The 20335-nt window shown below is 35.8% G+C and overlaps 3 protein-coding genes across 4 annotated transcripts; 2 read left to right on the top strand and 1 right to left on the bottom strand.

Moving 5' to 3' along the window:
• The first annotated feature begins 1805 nt into the window (after positions 1-1805).
• LOC110893981 (probable LRR receptor-like serine/threonine-protein kinase At4g30520) lies at positions 1806-18553 on the top strand. Of its 2 annotated transcripts, XM_022141141.2 has the most exons (12): positions 1806-2144; positions 2243-2375; positions 2463-2534; positions 3153-3296; positions 3420-3491; positions 3618-3677; positions 4568-4668; positions 4748-4882; positions 5630-5974; positions 6224-6603; positions 7239-7606; positions 18367-18553. In XM_022141141.2, exons 1-11 carry the CDS (start codon positions 2054-2056, stop codon positions 7590-7592), a joined length of 1887 nt encoding a protein of 628 aa, XP_021996833.1. In that variant the 5' UTR covers positions 1806-2053; the 3' UTR covers positions 7593-7606; positions 18367-18553. The 2 variants fall into 2 exon arrangements, with proteins under 2 accessions (XP_021996833.1, XP_035836644.1); XM_035980751.1 differs by lacking the exon at positions 18367-18553 and having other exon boundaries at positions 7239-7876.
• On the bottom strand, positions 11428-16290 carry LOC110892372 (leucine aminopeptidase 2, chloroplastic-like; the record flags this gene model as incomplete). The annotated part of the gene is made up of 4 exons (XM_022139538.2): positions 11428-12037; positions 14641-14828; positions 15595-15655; positions 16183-16290. Coding segments are annotated over 4 exons (606 nt in total), but the record flags the coding sequence as incomplete, so codon positions are not given.
• LOC110893982 (probable LRR receptor-like serine/threonine-protein kinase At4g30520) lies at positions 16196-18545 on the top strand. Its single transcript, XM_022141142.2, has 3 exons — positions 16196-16741; positions 16983-17362; positions 17999-18545. Exons 1-3 carry the CDS (start codon positions 16360-16362, stop codon positions 18350-18352), a joined length of 1116 nt encoding a protein of 371 aa, XP_021996834.1. The 5' UTR covers positions 16196-16359; the 3' UTR covers positions 18353-18545.
• Positions 18554-20335: the final 1782 nt, after the last annotated feature.

A 20335-nucleotide genomic window follows, 5' to 3' on the forward strand; every position in this document is an offset into this window, starting at 1 on the left:
TAGTGTTTGCCTTTAAGGAGTGCTCCTCCTTGTATACCACTTTAAGTTTTGTCATTCCACCTATGTGGGACAATGTGACAAATCTCAATCCATTTTTCTCATCTTCGTTTGGTCCAAACATACAACTTCAAGCTTCGATATCTCATTCATCTTAGCTCTATTTGGACATAGTTTGAACACAAACCCATAAATAATTATTTATACAACACATATATAAATATTATTGATGTCAAAATATTTAGTAAAAAACACATTTTTACTAAATTTCCTAACATATTTTGCCACCTTACCTGCAGAGGAATTTGAATATAGTGGTGGTGGAATCATGTGTGTTAAGAGCATTCTCATTCAATCCATCAAAACTTGTGAGGGTGAGTTTTTATATTGTAAAGGGTATAAAAGTGGTTGTGAGTGGAGGAGAGAGAAAATGTTACTGCTCATCTGTATATTTGGGGGGACACTGTTCACTCAGTATACTGAAAGTGGTTGTGAGTGAAAGAAAGAGAAAAATGTGATGATAATATTATTTAATTGAAAAGAAGAGAGAAAAATATTTGTTTTTAGTGGAAATATATTGATATAGGAGTTGTTTTTTAGTGGAATGTATGTATAATTTGATGGATTGGATGAGAATGCTCTAAGTGCAGGTGCTAGGTGCTGCCATGGTGATTTAAAAGAGAAGTAGAAGGTTAAAGAAGAAAGGTGTGTATCGTGTGTGCTTCTTCTTCTTCAAGCCTAAGCATGGTGCCATTATCCATACATACATAAATATATGTATATATTTATACATATATCAGTATTTATAAAAATTGTCCTTTATATGTATAAAGACTAAACTACCCTTATGTGACTTGCACATGACCAGATTTAACAAGAAAATCTAACTAGGTTAAAGTCAAAGGACAAAATGTGCAACAAAATTCCCTATAAATGGCAAAAGTTGTTAAAATTCGTTGAAAAGGACATCGCCTGAAATATGGTATCAAGATAAAGGACAAAACTTGTAATTTTTCCTTAAGTCTATATATTTCCCTGAAACTCCTCTACTTTCTAAATTGTCCCAAATCAATCTATGAGGGACACTGTCATATGCCTTCTCAAGCAGGGCCGACAAACCTGTGTCGTCGCTCGAGACCCAAATTTTAAAAGGGCCCAAAAGATTTTTATAAGCTTTGATATATAAAATAAATTACATATTTAATATATGCATCCATTCATTATGTAAATAAGTGTTGATGGTAGAGTGGAAAAACCATGTCAAAATAATATGGTCTCAAGTTTAAGTCTTACCTCCACCACCAAGGCTTTATACTTTAATTTATTTCCTTATGACCATAGTTTTGGACCCAATTTTTTTTTTTTTCGCCAAAAACCTAATTTTTTTTAAGAGTAATCAGGGACGTCTCTGTTCTCAAGATCAATGAAGACCATATGGACTATTAGTTTACGATAATCCTAGTTTCTCTTCTAAGTCTAATCTCAATTATCCTTTTCTATAATATTATAGTATGTCGTAACAACTTTATCCCTCATGGACTATTACACTACTCTTCCAGGCATCCTTCTAGATTTGAAAATTAGATTGAACAGAAAAAGAAAAAAATAATATACAACATTTTTTTCTCTTCTTTGCTGAGCTTCATCTACGTAAAGCCATCAGACCCACAACAGTGAAAAGAAATTTAAACAAAGAAAAAGAATAAGCGCAAGTTAACCACACCCGCGCACGTTAACCATTAAAGCATCTTGAAGAAAGAAAGTCCCATAATTTACACTTGACACCCCTCACTCACTGTCACTGACACCACAATATCATCCCCACCTGATTCTCCCTCTCTCTCTCTCTCTTACTTTCTCTCTCTATACAAATAACATTTGCAATTGCATATGTTGTGACTTACCCAAAATCACAGACCAAATTGCCCCACAATTCCCACACAAAATCAAACCTTTTACTCATATAACTTCATTTACTCCGTGTTATTTCATGTTATTTCTTCACATTTCTTCAAAATTTAATGGTGAAAACTGGCATTGAATAATAATAATAATAATGATGCTGCAAAGTTTCAGAATATTTGTCCTCTGTTTTCTTCCTCTGTTTTTCTCTGTTTCTCTGTCATATGAAGCTCGGAATCCTGAAGGTTTTGGTCAACCTTTTTGAAATTCCTTTCTGGGTTTTGTTGTGTAGTTAATAATCTTGATGGGTTTTTGATTTCTTGATGTGAAATTGTGTGTGCAGTTGTGGCTTTGATTTCTTTTAGAAATGGTTTGAATGATCCTCATGGAGCTTTTAGCAATTGGGATGAGGATTCTGTTGATCCTTGTAGCTGGGCTATGATTACTTGTTCTCCTGATAATCTTGTTACTGGCCTGTATGTTGTTTTTTTCACATATATGTACAAAACATTTATATTTATATATATATATATATGTGTTGTTTACTGTTTGATTCATTACAGTGGAGCTCCAAGCCAGGGGTTATCAGGAACATTACCAGGGGTTATTGCTAATCTCACAAACCTTCGCCAAGTGTAAGTTTTTGAAAACATGTGTTTTCTTCAGGGTGTACATGAGCCGGGCCGAGCTGAGTTTTCCTTGGCTCGGGCTTGCTCATTTAACTTATTGTTGCTCGAGCTTGACTCGTTTCTAGCTCTCTTTCTGAACTCGACTTGTGAGTAGTTTTTTAACTCGAGTTCGGCTTATTTATTATTTATTATCAATTAAATTCTATACTTTTGTAATAATTTTTATATATTTATAGTTATAAATTTTATATAACATAATATATGTTATTTAGATATATTTAGTTATTTTATTAAGATAATTATCGTATAACTATATGCTTACTTGCTTAGTGTATTAAATAAAAGTTATATACACAACATGCTCTTGAAGCTCGCCAGCTAGCTCGAGCTTGATAAGTGAAGCTTGGGCTTGAGTTCGTTTAGGCCTTTGAGCCGACCTGAGCTCGATAAGTGAAGTTTGGGCTAGAGCTCGTTTAGGCTAGCTAGCTCGATAAGTGAAGCTTGGGTCCGTGCCTGCTCAAGTTGGGATTGATTCTAGCCTTTAGCGAGCCAATCTTGCGTAGCTTGCGAGTGGTCTTTACGACCCTAATTTTCTTGTAACCAATTTCTTGATGATCACAACAGGTTGTTGCAGAATAACAACATCTCCGGCCGAATTCCGGCCGGGATAGGCCACCTTCCAAAGCTACAAACACTAGATCTCTCAAACAACAAGCTAACTAGTCATGTGCCTGAGTCACTTAGTCATTTGAGCAACCTGCAATACCTGTGAGTAATCCACTTTCTCTCTCTAAAACTCCTTATTTGAAACATGATCTTTGATGGGTCAATTTTATTAGTTTAAGTTGACCATTGAAATTGTTTGATTTTGTCATGTAATGTTATGAGTAGAAGGTTGAATAACAACACCTTGTCTGGAGCCATTCCTTTGTCTTTAGCCTCACTCCCTCAACTAGCACTCTTGTGAGTTTACTTATTTTATTAATTAATTACTTATTTTTTATTTATTTATTTATTTATTTTTGCTTGTATGGTCTTTGTCAAAGGTTTGCAATAATTTAATCATTGACAAAATTTGTTTCATTTCAGAGATTTGTCAAACAACAATCTCAGTGGTCCTCTTCCCAAGTTTTCAACAAGAACATTCAAGTATGTATGTGTGAATCTTGTAGAAAATATTTGTATTTTACCGGCTAGCATCCAGTTACTCGCTGATTAATCGCTAGCTGGAGGTTTACCGAGTAATTTTCCTCTAATCGGCAATTAATCACTAGACGGTTAACAACAGTCCTAGGCAGTCCTAATCGGCCAAAAATCGGCAGTTCCGGCCAAATTCCGGTGATAAATCTTGTATACTTAAAAAAAATGAGTCGATGAGAGGTTAAAACTAGGGGTGCAAACGAGCCGAGCCCGAGCTCGACCAGGCTCGAGCCCGAGCTCGACCAGGCTCAAGCTCGAGCTCGTTTAACATATGAAAGCTCGAGCTCGAGCTCGGCTTGATTCGAGCTCTATTTCTAAAGCTCGAAGGTAAATTTTCAAGCTCGAGCTCGGCTCGGGCTTGACTCGTTTAGTATTTATTAATTAATTTATATTAATTATAATTATTATTATACATATAGTTAAGTTATTTTTTTATATTTATATAAATGGTAATTATTATTATATTTATATGTTTAATATATTAAAAAAAATATATTAACAGAAAGCTCGTTTAGGCTCGCGAGCCGGCTCGAGCTCGATAAGCGAAGCTCGGGTTTGGGTTCGTTTACTAAACGAGCTTGTTTTTTAGGCTCAGGCTCGAGCTCGTTTAAGCTCGGCTCGTTCAAGCTTTTTTTCGAGCCGAGCTCGAGTAGCTCGCGAGTAGCTCGGCTCGTTTGCACCCCTAGTTAAAACTTGTCTTGCTAAAAAAATACACATAAATATGTGGGCGTATATATATAAAACTGAAGATTACATATAAAAATCCCAACACTGGTTATGTTATGTTCTTTTCTTGTTATAAAGATTTATAATGCAATCTTTATCCATTTCTTGAACAGTATTGTCGGTAATCCTATGATTTGCGGGAGCCATGCTAATGAAGGTTGTTACGGGTCAACTTTACCCGAGCCTCTTTCTTTTAATCTTAATCCATCATCAGGTATGAACTTTTGAAGCGTTTGATTATCTCTCGCTCTCTCTAAACCAAGTTTCTCTTTCTAATAATTGCAATTTTTCAGGAAAAAATAAGTCGAAAAAAGTAGTGGTCGCTCTTGGAATCAGTCTCGGTTGCCTTGTGCTTCTCCTCGCCTCACTTGGAGTTCTCTTGTGGAAACGAGGCCGAAACCAGAAGCAAAGCGTTCTTGATATTAATGGTATTGTTATATTCCTTTTGTTTGATTTGACTTTCAAGGTCAAAGGATCGCGTTCTTGGTTACATATTTGAGATGATATTTATATGCTTTAATGACAATTAACGTACGGACATGAACACCATTTTTGTTCATTTAATTAAACAAACGAACATGAACACCGGTTTTTGTTCATTTAATTAAACGAACGAACATGAACACACATTTTGTCCGTTCCTTTATGTTTGTGAACGTTCATTTATGTTTCTTTGTTTATGTCCGTTTTAATTTAAATATACGTAAGTAGTTATATTTATAAAAAATATTCAACATAAAAGGAACTGTCTAACTACTTATTTATAAAAAATATTCAACATAAAAGGAACTGTCTAACTACTTATTTATAAAAAATATTCAACATAAAAGGAACTGTCTAACTACTTATATAAACTAATTGGTGACCGTTCATTTAGGTTTTAAACGAACAAACATAAACGAACACGAACATGCCCATTTTTTTCTTAATAAACGAACATGAGCAAAAAACTGTGTTCGGTTATATGTTCATGTTCGGTTAAAGTTATATGAACGAATACGGACATACCTCTGTTCGTGTTCGTTTGGTTTATTCATAGGCCTATGCTTTGATGCTAAATATCTAAAGTGTGCATACCAAATTTTAAGCTAGAAAAATGCCGGTTGACCGAAAAAGTCAAACATACTAAGAATTCGAACTTAGGCAACTTAACTTTGCTAAACTAATGGTGACAGATATACCGGAAGAGGGTCTAATGAACTTAGGCAACTTACGAAGCTTCACATTCAAAGAACTCCAATACGCAACCGACAATTTCAACTCGAAAAACATCCTCGGCGCCGGAGGATTCGGTAACGTGTACAAAGGAAAACTAGGGGACGGGACAATGATCGCAGTCAAACGTTTAAAAGACGTCAACGGGACCGCCGGAGAATCACAATTCCGGACAGAATTGGAGCTCATTAGCCTCGCGGTTCACCGGAATTTGCTCCGGTTGATCGGGTACTGTGCCGCCCCTGTTGAAAGACTACTGGTTTACCCTTTCATGGCTAATGGCAGTGTAGCTTCAAGGCTTAGAGGTTGGTACTTTTTAACCTTATTATCCAAAAGTCAACATAAGTCCAACGTTGACTTTCTAGAAAAGGAAACTTCATGACATGTGTGGGTGAGTGGGTCCCAATTGACAATTTCAAAAATAAATGTTGGATGAGTTATGGGTACTAATGTACTATGCTAAAGTTGTTAAGAGTTGGTACATTATTTTGGTGTTTTTTGTTTATTGTGTCCTTCAAGAAAATCTTTTTAATTATTAAATGTTTAATTTTCAGGTAAACCGCCGTTGGATTGGAATGCGCGAAAAAGAATTGCAATTGGAGCCGCGCGCGGTTTATTATATCTACACGAGCAATGTGACCCGAAAATTATCCACCGAGACGTGAAGGCGGCAAATGTTCTGTTAGACGAGTTCAATGAGGCGGTGGTGGGTGACTTTGGGCTGGCTAAACTTCTTGACCATGCTGACTCGCATGTCACTACTGAGGTTCGTGGTACCGTGGGCCACATTGCACCGGAATATCTGTCTACTGGTCAATCGTCAGAGAAGACTGATGTTTTCGGTTTTGGGATTTTGTTGTTGGAACTGATAACGGGGATGAGAGCGTTTGAGTTTGGGAAAACGGCTAATCAGAAAGGCGCGATGCTCGAATGGGTATGTTCTTTAAGCATTAGAAACTTGTTATTTTGTGTACGCATTACCTAGTTGGACTATTCGTAGACATGCATTGGTAACCAGGGGTGGATATACCTTAGAACAGGGGCGGTAGTGTAATTTTTTTGAAAATTTGACGTTTTTTCAATTTTGTTGCCCCTATAAATTTTTTTTGAAACTTTGCCCCTATAATTATTTTCTACATCCGTCACTGTTGGTAACTTGTACATTTGAACGCTAATTCGTCTTCATGCATTACCTACTTGTACTCTTTGGCCTAGTAGTTAGAAAGAGTTGGTACAACAAGCCCTTGACATGTATGACTACTTACTATGTGATATTTTTAAAATGTATCACCTAATGTACCATATGGGCACATGGCTTACACATGCATTAAAAACTTGTACAATTGGAAGGTACAAGTCTTTGATGCACAATGTACAAGTCTAATAACATTGATCAACTTTTACACTTGAAACTTTGTACCAAAGTGTTTCATACTTTCATATGCATCAATATTGGGCACCTTACAAGTCGCCAATGCACAATGTACAAGTGCGCTAAGCATCGGAATATTATGCGCCTTAAAGCCGTCAATGCACAATGTACAAGTGTACTAACACGTTTCGTTTCAGGTGAAAAAAGCACACCAAGAGAAGAAGGTAGAACTTTTAACCGACAAGGAGCTCGGAACAAACTATGATCAGATCGACGTGCGCGAAATGCTACAAGTGGCGTTACTTTGTACGCAGTACACCCCGGCCCACAGACCACGGATGTCGGAGGTGGTTAGGATGCTAGAGGGGGACGGTCTAGCCGAAAAATGGGCCGCGACGCATAACAATGTAAATCCCAACACCATGAGAAAAAATGGGATGGTCCAAAAACTTGATGACAATGATGATGACTATACATCAAGCATGCTTGGAGTGATGTTGATGGATGATGACCATGATCCCCATGCCATGGAACTCTCGGGTCCAAGATGATTATCAAATGTTACATACCCAAATAGGAATCTTGAGAAAAAAAAGTGTTTTGTTTGGTTATTTTTTAGTGTTTAAAGGGTTATGGAAAAAAATTGGATGTATATTTGGTAAATAGGTTTGATTTTTTTTTTAATTTTATTATGTCTAGATGTTAGGGTCTAATTTATTTTTCAAAATATTACGTGTAGGAAAAGTTACTAGTGAAGTTTGTTCATTTAAAGTTCTAGTAGCATAGCATAGAATGCATATCTTTTGGATTGTAATGTGAAACTTTCGTTGAACCAGCGAGTCGTGCACAATAATTTCTCGACACTGAGTAACCAGAGTTTTGTATTTAGTAGGATTGGATTTGATATTCAAAAGGGGGTTGTGGCGTAGCTTTTGCTCGTTTACCTGTTATTTTTATGTAATTTTTCTATTGTTTAAAAAAGAACGAACTAAAACATAAAAAAATCATGCTTTATTGTATTATTAATTTTTTGTGTGTGTTTTTTTTAAAAAAAGAGTTAGGATTTGATATTTTAACTAAAATAAATAAATAAAATGTTAAACAATAATGTTTGTTTATTTTTATATGTTTCTTTTAGTGGGGAAACGTTAGAAATAATGATGTGTATTGTGTGGTGCCCCAAAGCAGGCGAGAAGTATTGACCAAAAGTTGGTCGAGACAAGGTTTTCCAGTCATGCTCATCTTGTTCTCACCACTTTTCATTTTTACTTTTTTTTTTCTTTCAAGAATACCAAATATTTTTTATATTTTTAAAATAATGTATTATAAAGATAATAATTTATCATCATCATGCTCAGTAAATCCCACCAATAGCAAAGTTAAGGTAAGGTAAGGTCTGAGAAATGTAAGATGTAGACAACCTTACCTTTACTCGTAGGAATAGAGAGACTGCTTCCAGTGAGACTCCCGGCTCGATAGTAGTTTTACATCAAGCCTTAGACACAAGACACATAACACTCAGCAATTGAGACAAAAGCCGATTAGTCTTTCGGCTATCAACGCCAACACATGATACATGATTAACCGTCCCTCGTTTTTAACGTTATTTTTACGAAATTAGTAAAATAACATTAAAATTAGTGCACTTTCACTTTTGCACCCCGAGGTCCACACATATATACATTATATGCGCATACTATATAAAAATAATTTTTATGTCCGTTAAATTGTAATTTGATTTATATGATATTTATTTAATACTGTGTAATTGTAATTTGATTTATATGATATTTCTTTAATACTGTTTACATATTTAAAAGAAAATTTCAAAGGATTGCTTTTCAAGATGGATTTTAAACAATAAAAATTGATTAAATTACATTTTATTTTTAAAGGCTTTTTACAACTTTATTCTCACAATGCCATTGAAATAAATAAATATATAACTTTATTCTCACAACTCCCATACCACTTTCACCAACGAAACCAAACTAAAGTAAAAGATGGAATAATTATATTATAATTGGCAAAATATTCTCATTCTATCTTCATCCTCCAAAATAATGATAGGTTAAAAAGTTAGTTTTATCCAAGGTTGGAGAACTCGCTAGTCGCTAGCGGGTCGGTGAGGTAGGGACTAGCGACTACTCGGGATTACTCAGGATTAATCGGATCGGACTTTTTATGTGTAATTTTAAGTTTTTATACATATATACATATATTTTTATACGTAATTTTTTTAAGTGGACAAGTTTTGACCGGAATCTGGGAGGTTTTGGCCGGAATATGTGTTTTTTTCCGATTTTTTCTGATTTTTTCCGATTTTTTCTGATTTTTTCCGATTTTTTTTTTGTTTTTTCCCGATTTTTTCCGATTTTCCCGACCGACTAGTCGCGATTAGGGCCGACTAGGGCCGATTAGGGCCGACTAGGCCGACTAGCGATTTTTTTACTGATTAGCTGAAAATTACTTAGTTGATGGGCGACTAGCAACTAGTCAGCGATTAATCGCCGGCTAGTCGCGATTTTTGCAACCATGGTTTTATCTACAAAATATTTAACTTGTGGTGTCTGAGTCATACAGGATTAGGATGCCTCACCGATTTAAGTAGGGTTTAACTTTTCTTTAACTATATCAAAAAATAAAACATGTTACCGGTCTATTGATAAAAGGTAAATCATTTTAACGCCTAGGTTTAGGAAGGGAAGATCTTGAATTCAAGTCCTAGAGACGAGATAAGGATTAAAAGAATTTGCCGTTCAAAAAGTATTAGATTCACAACACCTAAAACAACTATAAAATAACAATTACTTTTTGAATGTATACTACTATATTAAATATCATCCCTAGGGTTGTAAATGAACCGAACGTTTGGCGAACAGTTTGTGAACCATTCGGCGGAAAGTTTGCTCACGTTCGTTCGTTTATTGAATGAATGAATGAACATTAACAAGAATTCCGTTCGATTATTCAAATGAACAAACATGAACATAGGTCTCGTTTGTTTAATTGTGTTCGTGAACGTTCGGTAACATATCCGTGAATGTTCGTTCATCTTCGTTTGTTTATGTTAATGAGATTTTTATACTTTTATTTAATTTATATAAACTTTTATATTCTTCGGTAGCAAGTGGAGTGTTTTGCACCCTTATCAAACAAAACAAAAAGGTCTGGTGTTCGATCCTTGGGCTTGACACCATTCATCGCCTTGCCGCTAAGTGAGTCTAATTTACTTCTCACGTGGTGGGCCTAGGGTGGTCAGGCGTGAGCCTGTTAGCATGTTCGGACTTCAGAACAACACGTTGCACACTTACCCAAAACGTGTTTAACAAGAACTAATTATCTTATTCTGATTATTTAATGTCACATATTTTAAAAACTTGAAAGGGATGAGCATCGAAGCAACGGTAAGGTTCTTGCATCATGTTCAAGTCGTGGAAACAAAATCTTGCAGAATTGCATCCCACACATGTTGAAGCCTCGTTCACCAGGTTTGCCCTTTTTTATGTTTTAAAAACTTGTATCCGTGCATCTCAATGCACTGAATACAAAACTTGTATTACCCCTAGTAGTCGCACCGGGTTATCAATACACCCGTCTAGTCTTAAATAGTCCGTACTTAAAAAGTTAAATCACACACGAAAATAGAACAACCTCATATAGATCCATGTGAATAGTAGGCTAATCACGTTTTAATACTTGTTTCATGAAGTTAAGACGGTTAATCCCAAATTTAAAAGCCATTAGTAAAATTCTAGTCCATTTTAATCGAACTAAGTACTCGAACAACGGGTAAAAAAGTTTAACAAATTTAAAACTATCGACCTTTTGCTTTAACAAATTTTCCTCTTGAGGCTTTCTTCTCCATCTTCTCTCTTTTCTTTCGCGTCTTTTCATTCTCTTCAACTCCTTGTAAATCGGGATAAAATTATAAACCAATGAAAATCATTCACGTCAAGCGACCGTTAGAGATGAAACGAAACTCGAATCCACCGGTTCATAAGTATATTGGGTCAAGTGAAAGAAGTACCTCTGAACCCTGAGGGAGAAACCCCTTAATCAAATGCAAATGTGGGGGCATCTAAAAAAAAACACAAACAAAAAATCATTACTTTTCTAGCAGTTCATGCTACAAACACAATATTCTACCATGTTGCGATAAAGTAGCATAAAAAAGACGTAAAAACAATGATCTTACCACAGCATATATCCACCAAAACTTCCCGGATATGATAGACGTGAGTTGCACAAAGCACGTGACGTAATGTAGATAACATCATAAAGGTATTGTAGATAACATCATAAAGGTATCTGCACACAAAAACATAGAATAATATATATACTGATTTTATGTATAAAACATAATATGCAATAATACCATATCAAATCCATCATCTAAAAGGTCCCCATCATCAGTATACGTAGGTTTTGCCATTGAGGCTAGTTGATTATAGCATAGATATATAGTATGCACTAGAAGTAATTATTAGGCTAAGCCAATGCAGCTATGTAAAATTGTAATACAATAGATAAATGACCTACATAGCATCAGAAGAAAAATATTATAAGCAAAAAAAAGCACCACAACATTATAGAATACCTCATATAAGTAAGTTACAATTTAACATCGTTTCCAAACATCGTTTTCAAATGGTTCTCTTGAAATATTTCAAGGGTCATTGGAGCCTCATTAAGCTAGCTAAAGCATGATAAAAAAAATGTTAATACAAAATGCAAGGCACACAGCTCAATTTTCTTTCTGGACATCCTCCGACCACGGACGTCGTCTCCGTTTCCTTCTCTTGGGTTCTTGACCTTTGGACATTTCCGCGCCCAAATTGGTAGCTGCCACTTGTGCACCAGAATGAGATACCGAGCTGGACATGATCCATTCCACCAAAGTGGGTATAGCAAATCCGGTCGCTGTTTTTTTCTTATCATCCCAAACTGGACCAGACATGTCAATGTGCAACCATTGTATTTCCTCTTTAACAAACTACAAAATGCAAAGAGCCATTGATTTGAACCAATAGTCAAACATCTCAACTCTAAAACCTTTATTGTATTTACAAAACAAGGGAGCTTGATTAGTACAACCACGGTTCTTTGTAATGATCATGGTGGGTCAAGACGTAAATTTATCAAGTTATAACATTAGATTGTTAGTATTGAGGTTAAAATCTGATGACCAACACAAGTCAACAATGTTTAATGATGAATTCAAGTGAAGTCAACATAATAAAGTCAAAGGTCAACAGTGGTTGAAGAGTTTGTTTAACTTTGGGTAGAAAATGTAAAGTTACTGAAAGTATAGTGTTTTTGTCTGAAAACAGAAATAAGTAATAAGTAGAAGGGCTAGTTGTGAACAGTTGATACATTTGACTGTTACAGTTTGTTATAAGCTGGTTAGGGCTTTGATTTTAGGCATTCTCTTTGTAATTAGTTTCAGTTCAATTCCTTTTAGATTTATGTAATCATCAGTGCGATGTTCTTGATTCTGTATTGAATTGATCAATAAGAACTTGTTGACGAATTGTTTCTTTTGATCAGTATTCTTTCATTTAGTTTCTATAATTCCGCTTTAAAGTTAACAATTGGTATCAGAGCCATTGTTGGCTCGATCTTGAAAGAGTTTTCTGTGCAAATCGGTTGGAGAAACGATTGGAGAAACAAGAATGGTGACAAGCGCTAAGTTTGATATTGAAAACTTCCATGGTAAGAATGATTTCAGTCTGGAGGTTGAAGATGAGGGCACTGTTAGTACATCACAGAGTTGTTGATGCTTTGAAGGGTGAAGAAGAGTTACCTGAAGGGTTTACAGATAAAGAAAAGAAAGAAGTGATGGAGAAGGCTCATAGTACGATTATTCTTAGTCTCGGTGATAGAGTTCTGAGGGAGGTTTTCAAAGAAACAACAGCTGCTGGTGTTTGGTCGAAATTGGAAGGTCTGTATATGACAAAGTCATTAGCCAACATATTATATCTCAAGAAACGATTTTATATGTTTCAGATGACACCTTGTAAGTCTTTAGAAGACCACATTGATGAGTTTAACTAGATCATTCTTGATCTTGAGAACATTGAAGTGGAAATTGAGAAGACCACATTGATGAGTTTAACTAGATCATTCTTGATCTTGAGAACATTGAAGTGGAAATTGATGATGAAGATAGGGCTATTATCTTCTTATCATCTTTACCAGTGTCATATGAACACTTTGTAGATACTGTGATGTTTGGAAGGGAGAGTTTGACCATGGAAGAAGTTGTTTCTGCTATGAATTCTAAAGAATAACAGAAGAAAGGAGAATTAAAGGATGATGGATCTGATGGGTTATACATTAGATGAAGACCTGAACAAAGGGGTAGCAAGAACAAGGGTTCTTTAAACAGGTCTATAAATCAGAGGGGAAGAGAAGGTGTTTTGTCTGCAATTCTGAGAAGCATTTTAAAAGAGATTGTCCAGATGAAAAAAGAAGAAATCAGAGTTCAATCAAAACAAGAAACATGTAACTGGATCACGAGAAGGTTCTTGTGAAAGTTGTGAGAGTGCAGATGTTCTTATGGTTACAAAGATGGAGTCTATTCAGTTATGGGTACTACATTCAGGCTGTTCTTACCACATGACACCTCATAAAGAGTTCTTCAAAGAGTTGAAGATGGAGTCACAGGGCTATGTTCAATTAGGTGATGATCATCCATGTCAGATCAAAGGTATTGGAACTATCTCATTCAAGTTAAACAATGGAACAATGATTGAACTTACCAATGTTAGATATATTCCTGAATTAAAAAGAAACCTGATACCCTTGGGAACATTTGAAAGAAAAGGGTATGTAGTGGTTCTAAGAGATGGTAAGGCTAAGATAGTAAAGGGTTCATTGGTTGTGTTAACTGGTTCAAGAAGAGATAATAATACTTATGTTTTAGATGAAAAACTAGAAGTTGGTACAGTTTCTGTGGCTGAGGGTAAAACAGCAAGTAATGCAATGAAATGGCATAAAAGACTTGGGCATATGAGTAATCAAGGGTTAATGGAGTTAAAGAAACAGGAAGTTATTGAAGATCTAAATAATTGTGACTATGGTGATTGTGAGAACTGTTTGCTGGAAAAGGCAAAGAGAGTTAAGTTTTCAAAGGGTATACATAGAACAAAGGGGGTCTTAGATTATGTTCATGCTGATCTTTGGGGGCCTACAAAGAATTTATCTCCAGGTGGAGCTTCTTATTCAAGAAGAGTCTGGGTCTATATTCTGAAGCATAAGAATGAAGCATTTTAAAAGTTCAAAGAATGGAAGGTTCTGGTTGAAAATCAAGCTGAGAGAAAGATAAAGAAGCTGGGAACTGATAATGGGCTAGAGTTTTGCAATAATGAGTTCAACTTTTACTACAAGAAACATGGTATTGCAAGGCATTTAACAATACCATGGACTCCTCAACAGAATGGGTTAGTTGAAAGGATGAATAGGACTCTATTGGATAAAAGCCTATAATATATACTGTTCAATAAGTAGATAGTAGATTAATATTCTGTTTTAACAGGACATTTGAAAATGGAAGATATTGCAATTATCATGAGACAAACAGAACAAGCAAAATACCTGCTTCAAGAAAAGAGCTGCGGTAATAGGTCCGTCGTGAGGAACGCCAGTGATGACCGTATCAGCCACCTCAAATTTCATAAATTCACAGTATCCTTCCTCCATTGGCAACTTATAAAGTCTTTCTCCAGTGACTTTAGCGGTAGCATCCACCTCCTTATACAATTCATCACTAGTTGTGAAGACGCCTGTTATGATTTTTACCAAAGCATGAAAATTGAAATAGTGGAGTATGAACAAGAAATGTACGTTTAAAAACTCCTAATAATACCAATGTACCAAATGCGCATGTTTGGAGTTATATTACTGAGATCGGTTTATATCTTGAATAGACAAATAATATATAGACAGGTAGATTCAAAAAACCCTATTATATATAGGATGAGAACAGAACTACCAAATAATTTAAGTATTTTAAGCTAGATTTCTTAACAAACAATCATCTTTTTTTATTTATTTTATATGATAAATATTAACATTATTTGAGGGTAGTATTGTTATTTATTATATGTAGTTGTAATCTGGTTATTACACATTAAAAATTATCTATAATCCTCGAATAGTATTAAATATATTAAATAAATAAATAAAATGATTGGCCGTTAAGATATATATATAACTAATCAATAAGATGCGTTGAGTTTTCGAATTTTGATAAAGATGGCGGTACATCACAGCATAAAAACTCCAATTGACATTTGAAAATTTCGGTTTTAAAAATATACAGTCTTTGTCAAAAAATTCAGATATGATAAATAGCTAAGTCTTGATTAATACTTTAAATAGTAACACACATTAAGTTGAATCCTTACATAAAACTGAAAATAGCGGACTACCCCAATACTAACATTATCTGCTTTAAAAAAGAAAAAACGGAGGGAAATACTTTTGTGAAAGTCATTTTTTAATTAAAACGCTGCAGTATTGATTGGTTTTTGCATCATCCCCACTTACCAGCAATTGACGGCCCAAGCGCAATTGGACAAGCTCCACTCAAAGCTGCCACATCAACTATCTGTAGATAATATCAAATTTGGAACAAGACCAACTCTTCAACATGCGATGAAAAATAATAAGTGGACCTGCAGCTTAATAGGGTGTACCTACTGGCACACCAATATGCTTATATACACACCAAAAAGTGTTTTTTTTGTCCTATATGCACACCCTGCAGTGTCGAGCTGTGGCCAAAGCGTGACGTTTTGGTCCGGTTAACCAGACAAAGACTGACGGGCGTTTGACGAGTCTGTTGATCGGACCAAAACGCCTAGCTTTGGCCGCGTTTTGGTCCTGTCAACCAGACAAAAGACTGACCGGGTGTCTGGTTGACAGGACTAAAACGCGGCCAAAGCTCGGTGTTTTGGTCCGATCAACAGACCCGTTAGACAACCCATCAGTCTTTGTCTGGTTGACCGGACCAAAACGTCGTGCTTTGGCCACAGCTCGCTACTGCAGGGTGTGCATATAGGACAAAAAAAAACATTTTTTTGGGTGGCTATCTACACACTTGGTGTGGAGATAGTTTGAGCCGCTTAATATTACCTTGTCAAGACGTTGATTGCACGCATACACTAAAGCTTTTGAGTCTTTGATGCTAAATCTATAAAGTGTGCATACCAAATTTTTAGCTAGAAAAATGCAGGATTGACCTCAAAAGTCAAACATGCAATGAATTGACTCTTAACATTGATAGCTCTATAAGTAAACTGTAATCTTCATATGATCTTTATTAACTTTGCTCAACTAATGGTAGCAGATATACCAGAAGAGGGTCTAATGAACTTAGGCAACTTACGAAGCTTCACATTCAAAGAACTCCAATACGCAACCGACAATTTCAACTCGAAAAACATCCTCGGCACCGGAGGATTCGGTAACGTGTACAAAGGAAAACTAGGGGACGGGACAATGGTCGCAGTCAAACGTTTAAAAGACATCAACGGGACCGCCGGAGAATCACAATTCCGGACAGAATTGGAGCTTATTAGCCTCGCGGTTCACCGGAATTTGCTCCGGTTGATCGGGTACTGTGCCGCCCCTGTTGAAAGACTACTGGTTTACCCTTTCATGGCTAATGGCAGTGTAGCTTCAAGGCTTAGAGGTTGGTACTTTTTAACCTTATTATCCAAAAGTCAACATAAGTCCAACGTTGACTTTCTAGAAAAGGAAACTTCATGACATGTGTGGGTCCCAATTGACAATTTCAAAAATAAATGTTGGATGAGTTATGGGTACTAATGTACTATGCTAAAGTTGTTAAGAGTTGGTACATTATTTTGGTGTTTTTTGTTTATTGTGTCCTTCCAGAAAATCTTTTTAATCATTAAATGTTTAATTTTCAGGTAAACCGCCGTTGGATTGGAATGCGCGAAAAAGAATTGCAATTGGAGCCGCACGCGGTTTATTATATCTACACGAACAATGTGACCCGAAAATTATCCACCGAGACGTGAAGGCGGCAAATGTCCTGTTAGACGAGTTTAATGAGGCGGTAGTGGGTGACTTTGGGCTGGCTAAACTTCTTGACCATGCTGACTCGCATGTCACTACTGAGGTTCGTGGTACCGTAGGCCACATTGCACCGGAATATCTGTCTACTGGTCAATCGTCAGAGAAGACTGATGTTTTCGGTTTTGGGATTTTGTTGTTGGAACTGATAACGGGGATGAGAGCGTTTGAGTTTGGGAAGACGGCTAACCAGAAAGGCGCGATGCTCGAATGGGTATGTTCTTTAAGCATTAGAAACTTGTTATTTTGTGTACGCGTTACCTAGTTGGACTATTCGTAGACATGCATTGGTAACCAGGGGTGGATATACCTTAGAACAGGGGCGGTAGTGTAATTTTTTTGAAAATTTGACGTTTTTTCAATTTTGCTGCCCTATAGATTTTTTTTTTGAAACTTTGCCCCTATAATTATTTTCTAGATCTGACACTGTTGGTAACTTGTACATTTGAACGCTAATTCGTCTTCATGCATTACCTACTTGTACTCTTTGGCCTAGTAGTTAGAAAGAGTTGGTACAACAAGCCCTTGACATGCATGACTACTTACTATGTGATATTTTTAAAATGTATCACCTAATGTACCATATGGGCACATGGCTTACACATGCATTAAAAACTTGTACAATTGGAAGGTACAAGCCTTTGATGCACAATGTACAAGTCTAAAAACATTGATCAACTTTTACACTTGGAATTTTGTACCAAAGTGTTTCATACTTTCATATGCATCAATATTGGGCACCTTACAAGTCGCCAATGCACAATGTACAAGTGCGCTAAGCATCGGAATACTACGCGCCTTAAAGCCGTCAATGCACAATGTACAAGTGTACTAACACGTTTCGTTTCAGGTGAAAAAAGCACACCAAGAGAAGAAGGTAGAACTTTTAACCGACAAGGAGCTCGGAACCAACTATGATCAAATCGACGTGCGTGAAATGCTACAAGTGGCGTTACTTTGTACGCAGTACACCCCGGCCCACAGACCACGGATGTCGGAGGTGGTTAGGATGCTAGAGGGGGACGGTCTAGCCGAAAAATGGGCCGCGACACATAACAATATAAATCCCAACACCATGAGAAAAAATGGGATGGTCCAAAAACTTGATGACAATGATGATGACTATACATCAAGCATGCTTGGAGTGATGTTGATGGATGATGACCATGATCCCCATGCCATGGAACTCTCGGGTCCAAGATGATTATCAAATGTTACATACCCAAATAGTGTTTTGTTTGGTTATTTTTTTAGTGTTTAAAGGGTTATGGAAAAAAAATTGGATGTATATTTGGTAAATAGGTTTGATTTTTTTTAATTTTATTATGTCTAGATGTTAGGGTCTAATTTATTTTTCAAAATATTACGTGTAGGAAAAGTTACTAGTGAAGTTTGTTTATTTAAAGTTCTAGTAGCATAGTATGGCATGCATATCTTTTGGATTGTAACGTGAAACTTTTGTTGAACCGGAGAGTCGTGCACAACAATTTCTCGACGTCGAGTAACCAGAATTTTGTATGTAGCAGGATTGGATTTGATATTCAAAAGGGGGTTGTGGCGTAGCTTTTGCTCGTTTACCTGTTATTTTTATGTAATTTTTCTATTGTTTAAAAAAGAACGAACTAAAACATAAAAAAAATCATGCTTTATTGTATTATTAATTTTTTGTGTGTGTTTTTTTAAAAAAAGAGTTAGGAATTGATATTTTAACTAAAATAAATAAATAAAATGTTAAACAATAATGTTTGTTTATTTTTGTATGTTTCTTTTAGTGGGGAAACGTTAGAAATAATGATGTGTGGTGCCCCAAAGCAGGCGAGAAGTATTGACCAAAAGTTGGTCGAGACAAGGTTTCCTTTTCCAGTCATGCCCATCTTGTTCTCACTACTTTTCATTTTACTTTTTTTTTTCTTTCAAGAATACCAAATATTTTTTTATATATTTTAAAATAATGTATTATAAAAATAATAATTCATCATCATCATCATCATCATACGTAAATTCCATCAATAGCAAAGCTAAGGTAAAGTCTAAGAAGTGTAAGATGTAGACAACCTTACCTTTACCCAGTGGCAGATCTTGCCCATTAAACGTGCCAGGGCCGAAAGACACGGGCACTTAAAAAACCTCGGGCAAGCCCGGGCCAAACATAGTATATATAAAAAATTTCGATCGAAATTACGGCCGAAAAACTTGCCCGGGCCGTGACCCTGCCAGTGGCCTTCTAAGAACCGCCCCTGCCTTTACCTGTAGAAATAGAGAGACTACTTCGAGTGAGACCCCCAGCTCGATAGTAGTTTTGCATCAAGCCTTAATAAGGCACATAACACTCAACAATTGAGACAAAAGCCGATTAGTGCATGTACCCATTTGTCTTTCAGCTATCAACTCCACCACATGATGCATGATTAACCGTCCCTCGGGTTTTAACGTTATTTTCACGAAAATGGAAATAACGTTAACATTAGTGCACTTTTGCTTTTGCACCCCGAGGGCCCACACATATCTTTCTATACTAATAAACAAAAATCCTTTTTGCACACGTGTCATTCTCTGGTAATTTATCACCCTTATTTTTTATTTATCTTATTATTAAATAATAATAATAATAATAATAATAATAATAATAATAATAATAATAAACATCAATTTAACTAAATCTATTTATCTCTTTTGTTTTCATAATCTGAAATTAATTTCTTTTTTAACTCTAAAGTTTCAATCTTTGGCAATTTAAGTCTAAAGTTTCAATCTTTGGTATTTTAACCCCTTTGATTAATTTGATTTTTCACTTCTAATTCAAAAGTTTTCATCTTTTGAAATTTAACCCCTTTAATTTTTTTTACTTTTAATCCAAAGCTTTTCATCTTTTACAATTTAATCTCAACATTCTTTTTACTATCAATTTTAGTCTCTTATATACTTTTCATCTTTCATAAGTTCTCCGTTTAACGTGTCGTTCTAAATTTCCGAGTTAACATGCCACAACGTGCGTGTGGGGTTCAACGTTTTTTGATTTTTTTTTCCTGTTTGACATGTCCGTTGCATCGCGTCTATTTTCCCCGTTTGATAGGTCTGTCACAACGTGCGAGTCAGAGATCGACTTAGTTATTTTTGCTCGGTTTTACACACAGGCTCGTGGTCATGTGAGATACATTTGCCTTTCATCTAACATGATATATAACTA

The sequence above is a fragment of the Helianthus annuus genome, chromosome 12, assembly GCF_002127325.2.
Source record: "Helianthus annuus cultivar XRQ/B chromosome 12, HanXRQr2.0-SUNRISE, whole genome shotgun sequence".
Taxonomy (NCBI): domain Eukaryota; kingdom Viridiplantae; phylum Streptophyta; class Magnoliopsida; order Asterales; family Asteraceae; genus Helianthus; species Helianthus annuus.

What these genes read in the sequence shown, in the direction of transcription:
- LOC110893981 (XM_022141141.2), top strand. Translation starts at nt 2,054, where the DNA reads ATGATGCTGCAAAGTTTCAGAATATTTGTCCTCTGTTTTCTTCCTCTG. An exon ending in TGAAGCTCGGAATCCTGAAG is followed by an intron (nt 2,145 to 2,242) that starts GTTTTGGTCAAC and finishes TTGTGTGTGCAG; the next exon opens with TTGTGGCTTTGATTTCTTTT. An exon ending in AAGCGTTCTTGATATTAATG is followed by an intron (nt 4,883 to 5,629) that starts GTATTGTTATAT and finishes TAATGGTGACAG; the next exon opens with ATATACCGGAAGAGGGTCTA.
- LOC110893982 (XM_022141142.2), top strand. Translation starts at nt 16,360, where the DNA reads ATGATCTTTATTAACTTTGCTCAACTAATGGTAGCAGATATACCAGAA. An exon ending in TGTAGCTTCAAGGCTTAGAG is followed by an intron (nt 16,742 to 16,982) that starts GTTGGTACTTTT and finishes TTTAATTTTCAG; the next exon opens with GTAAACCGCCGTTGGATTGG. An exon ending in AAGGCGCGATGCTCGAATGG is followed by an intron (nt 17,363 to 17,998) that starts GTATGTTCTTTA and finishes GTTTCGTTTCAG; the next exon opens with GTGAAAAAAGCACACCAAGA.